We start from the raw sequence: 5,256 nt of genomic DNA on the forward strand, positions 1-5,256 counted from the left end.
TTTTTTAAAACTTGTTTCTATACAAACGTGCACCTTTGTGAACATGAACAGTCAAACAAAGCAGGGGAAGCCCTGTTCCTTTGGATCATAGGTTATAGTGGAGAACAGGGAGCTAAGTGCTTGTATGACATTGGGTCTTCAAGGATAAATTGTATACAGAAAGGGAATAGATTGTCATGGAACATGCCATTTTGCAGAGTATGGTCTGGGAAGGTTTATGCATGGCAGACAAGGAATAGAGAACGAGGACAGGTGTGGACCCATTGGATTGTGTATAAATACAGATCAAAACCCAAAGCCCAAGATGACAAAGGAACGAATGATGCCAAGGAAAGTAAGACGAGCCAGCCTCATCCACTCTCCGGCCACATAAAAACAAGTGTGGTCAAATAAACATGACATGGGGACAGGAATGACAATTAGATCAGGGGTCTGAGGTGGACCCCATGATGAGGCCAGTGGAGCAGTTAGCACGGGCTCCCTGGAGTCTTATGTACATCAGCACCCCACTCACTGCCTTTTTCCTCTGCAACCTCGTCCTTTGATGGACTCTTCATTCATATTCTTTTCCCAAATTAGCAGCCACTGGACTTTTACTGAAACCATTTTTCCTTACAGCAACGGATTCTTTTTTTTTTTTTTTTTGGCTGTCCACAGTAAGCATGTCTTTTACATTAAGATTAAGCATGTGTGCACATGCAAACACACAAATCCACATGTATGTACACACACACAAGCATGAGTGGACAGAGAATAACCATTCATATACTAAGAGGAAGGAACTATGCTCAAGTTTTTACATATACGGACGCAATCTGTCGACCACCTTAGGAGGCTGGGTACCACTATCCCCAGTATTCCGGTGAGAATATTATCCAGGATTCAAAACTCATTCACTGATGGCAAAATTTTGCATTTAATATAATTTAGAAAAATCTTTTACCATTTCATCTTGATGAATTCCCTTTTTTTTTTTTGTACCTTGCATATTTCCTTTGGTCAATGGATTTTTCCTTTTACTCATATTTCTACTGGGTGTTCATATATTAAGGTGTCTTGACACCATAAATATATCACTCTTTTCTCTTTTGGACAAGTGAGTTTTTGGTGCTTTGTTAGTTATTCTGGGCATCAAGGGGATACCCCTGGGGTTGGAATGCAGCCAGACTCAGGGAAGTTTTCTCATCATCATGATCTCTCAGGGACCACCTGGGCTTATTAGACCTTTCCCCCCTTCTTCCTTTTCTCTGTCTCCTTTTAGTTTGTTATACTTCTCAAAATACAGAACAAAATGGTCGTATTGAAATAGAGCACCAAATTACATGTTCATGGGAGACTTACCACCTGAAATTTGGGTACTTTTCTATATTCTTTAGGGTAATGATAATTTGATGTTGAGAGTTTAACTAGTATCAATTTTTTCCCCTAAATATTGTAGCTCGAGTGTGAGAAGAGCCTGGTAGTCATATGGCTCCAGGAGTCTATAGTGTGCCAATTTGGGAACCCCCCCTTAAAGTACAGACTGCAGGATATTGACCAACACCTGAAAATAAGAAAGGGATCCATTTTTTTGACAGTTTTTCTTGGACATTCTTGAACAAATTAATGAAGTGCAAGGAACACTATGTGAATGAAGGATTCCTTGTGTCTTGAAGTCTCAGCTGCAGCAGGGAGGCCACCTCATTCCTCAACCTTCCCTGACATCACCTCTCATCACTCTCCCTCTTGCTGGTCTCCTGACCACACTGGCTCCATTTTTCATTCGGGATACCCATTAAATTCAAGTGCCTTCCTCAGGGACTTTTCACTGACTCTTTCTCCTGCAGGACACACGTCCCCAGATAAACTCTTGTCTCCCATGCAGACATACCTGAGGTCTCTCTTCAAATGTCACCTTCTCTTTAGGTCTTCCTGAACTCCCAGTAAAGATAACACTTCATCCAATTTGTTTATTGCCTGCATTTTTTCCCACATGTCATTGTAATTAGAGCATTTCTGTCATGTTACTAATGCCCATTTGTATTAAAATAAATATTTTTTCCCCTAATTTCTAGTCATTACAACCACAACACAGGACTTGGCAATGATACCCAATTTTCAGGATTTCTTCTTCTGGGATTATCAAACAAACCAGAACTGCAGCCCCTCCTATTTGGGCTTTTCCTCTCCATGTACCTGATCACTGTGTTTGGAAACCTGCTCATCATCCTGGCCGTCAGCTCAGACTCCCACCTCCACACCCCCATGTACTTCTTCCTGGCCAACCTGTCCTTTGTAGACATCTGTTTCACCTCCACAACCATCCCAAAGATGTTGGTAAATATACAGACACATAGCAAAGTTATAACATATACAGGATGCATCAGCCAGATCTGCTTTTCCTTACTCTTTGCGGGCTGGGATGACTTACTCCTGGCTGTGATGGCCTATGACCGCTTCGTGGCCATCTGCAACCCCCTACACTACACAGTCATCATGAACTCCCGGCTCTGTGGACTCCTGGCTCTGCTATCCTGCATCATTAGTGTGCTGAACTCCTTATTACAGAGCTTAATGTTGTTACAGCTTTCCTTCTGCTCAGAGGTGGAAATCCCCCACTTTTTCTGTGAACTCAATCAAATGATCCAACTTGCCTGTTCTGATACCTTTCTTAATGACACAGTGATATATGTTTCAGCTGTGCTGCTGGCTGGTGCTCCCCTTGCTGGGATCCTTTGTTCATACTCTAAGATTATATCCTCCATACGTAGAATCTCATCAGCTGAGGGCAAGTACAAAGCATTTTCCACCTGTGCATCTCACCTCTCTGTTGTCTCCTTATTTTATTGTACAGTCCTGGGAGTGTACCTGAGCTCCACTGTTACCCAGAGCTCCCAGGCAAGTGCAGTAGCCTCAGTGATGTACATGGTGGTCTCACCCATGCTGAACCCTTTCATCTACACCCTGAGGAACAGAGATATAAAAGAGGCTCTGATAAGATTCTTCAGGAGGGCAACTATAAAAGGGACAATTGTCCTGGTGGTGAGGAAGTGGCTTGATTGCAGGGATCAAAGCCATGATTTTTTATCATTGTGAAATAGAATTTGCTCCTATGTATTTCCAGAAATTTCAATTTCATAGAATCCAACTTCTCTATACAGTTTCAGAATACTCCATTTACTAAGCTTTTGCTCTATCTGATGTACATATGGTGTTTCCCTTGGTCTATTTTCATATGTTCCCACAGTTCTTCCCAAGCTTGGATCAGAAATATTTGAAAACTTCCATGTCTTTTACTGGACCACTTTAATTTCTTAAAAATGATTTCTTTTCAAATGACATATCATGCCAAGTAAAATTTCCCTAGACTTCATGAAGGAATAACCATGAGTTGTATTACTCAGATGGATAAAACTACACTTGACATCTAACATCTTTTATATAATTTCATCATAGAGGAAAATACAAAATCACAGTTTCCACATTGGGTCTGTTGTCATTCCTTTTTACTCCTTAACTGCTCTTCTGATGACACAGACTTTATCATCGTCTCCCTTAAGTCTCAGCCTATGGATAGTGACGCTACAGGCTAAGAATGCCTGCGACACTCACCTGGACCCAAGATACTTGTCACTCAGAATTGAGCCAATGTTATGGATGAACTCTTTCTCTTCATTATTATTATTATTGTTGTTGATGTTGTTAAGATATAATTGATATCATGTTGCATTAATTACACGTGTACAATGCAATAATTCAGTATTTGTGTATATTGCAAAGTGATCAGAATAAGTCCAGCTAACATGCATCATCATATACAGTTACAAACTTTCTTTCATGATGACAGTTGCCAGGATCCCCTTTCCTAGCTTCTTTCAAATGTACAATACAGTTTTTTTCGCTAGAGTTGCCATGCTAGACTTGACATCCCCATGACTTACTCATTTTATAACTGGAAATTTGTACATTTTGACACTTTCGCCCATTTCACCCATTCCCCACCCCCTAGCTCAGGCTACTACCAATCTGTTCTGCATATCCACAAGCTTGGTTTGCTTTTGTCTTGTTTTTAAGATTCCACATTTACGTGAGATCATAGTATTTATCTTCCTCTGTCTGACTTATTTCATTGAGCATAATGCCCTCAGTGTCCACCATATGGAGATACATATGTTTTATATTTGCATTTCCCTGGTGAATAGTGATGTTGAGCATCTTTACACGGACCTGTTGGCCAGCTATATGTCTTCATTGGAAAAATGTCTATTCACGATCTTCTGCCCATTGTTTAATCAGACTGTTTGTTGATACTGTTGAGTTGTATGAGTTCTTCATGTATTTGAGATATTTACCCCTTAGATACATTATTTGCAAATATTGTTTGTCATTCAGAAGGCTGCCTTTTCATTTTTTTGATGGTTTCTTTTGCTGTGCAGAAATACTTACTTTGAGGTAGACATTGTTTAGTTTTGCTTTTGTTCCCTTGCTTTTGGTGTCAAATCCTAAAAATCATTGCCAAAACCTATATGTTTTCTTCTGGAAGTTTTATGGCTTTGGGTCTTACATTCAATTCTTTAATCCATTTTGAGTTAATTTTTGCCTGTGGTGTAAGATAGTGACCCAGCTGCATTTTTTTGCATGTGGCTGTCCAGTTTACCCAACACCATTTATTGTAGAGACTGTTCCTTCCTTATTATATATTCTTGTCTCCTTTGCTGTAAACTAGTTAACCACTAATCTGTGGCTTTATTTCTGGACTCTCTATTGAGTTCCATTGACCTGTGGGCTTTTCATGCCAATAGCATGCTGTTTTGGTTACCATAGCTTTCTAATATGGTTTGAATTCAGGCAGGAGTTTTGTAGTTTTATTTTTTTATTTTTATTTATTTTTTTAAGAATTTATTTATTTATTTGAGAGGGAGAAAGTGAAAAAGAGTGTTTGTTCTATTTCTGTAAAATATGTCATTGTATTTTTGACAGGGATTACACTGAATCCACAGATTGCTTTCAATAGCATGGACATTTTAACAGTGTTAATTCTTCCAATCAATGAACATGGAATATCTTTCCATTTCTTTGTGTCTTCAATTTCATTCAACAATGTCCTAAAGTTTTCAGTGTACATGTGTTTCACCTCTTGTTAAATTTATTCTTAGGTATTTTATTCTTGCTGTTGCAGCTGTAAATGGGATTGTTTTCTTGATTTCTCTTTCTGAGAGTTTCTTATTTGTGTATAGAGTTGCAATCAAATTTGTATATTGACTTTATATCCTGCTG

At 39.1% G+C, this 5,256-nt stretch overlaps 1 protein-coding gene across 1 annotated transcript in view; it reads left to right on the forward strand.

Annotated features, from left to right (window-relative positions):
* Window positions 1-304: 304 nt before the first annotated feature.
* The window catches only part of LOC103681597 (olfactory receptor 7A17-like), a 7,471-nt gene continuing 2,519 nt past the window's right edge, over window positions 305-5,256 (forward strand). Inside the window, exons 1-3 of the mRNA XM_008711176.2 lie at window positions 305-334; window positions 1,439-1,515; window positions 2,055-3,021. Coding sequence (XP_008709398.2) covers window positions 305-334; window positions 1,439-1,515; window positions 2,055-3,021 — 1,074 coding nt within the window. The remainder of the gene's footprint in view (window positions 335-1,438; window positions 1,516-2,054; window positions 3,022-5,256) is intronic.

The sequence above is a fragment of the Ursus maritimus genome, unplaced genomic scaffold (genome assembly GCF_017311325.1).
Source record: "Ursus maritimus isolate PB19 unplaced genomic scaffold, ASM1731132v1 scaffold_37, whole genome shotgun sequence".
NCBI lineage: Eukaryota > Metazoa > Chordata > Mammalia > Carnivora > Ursidae > Ursus > Ursus maritimus.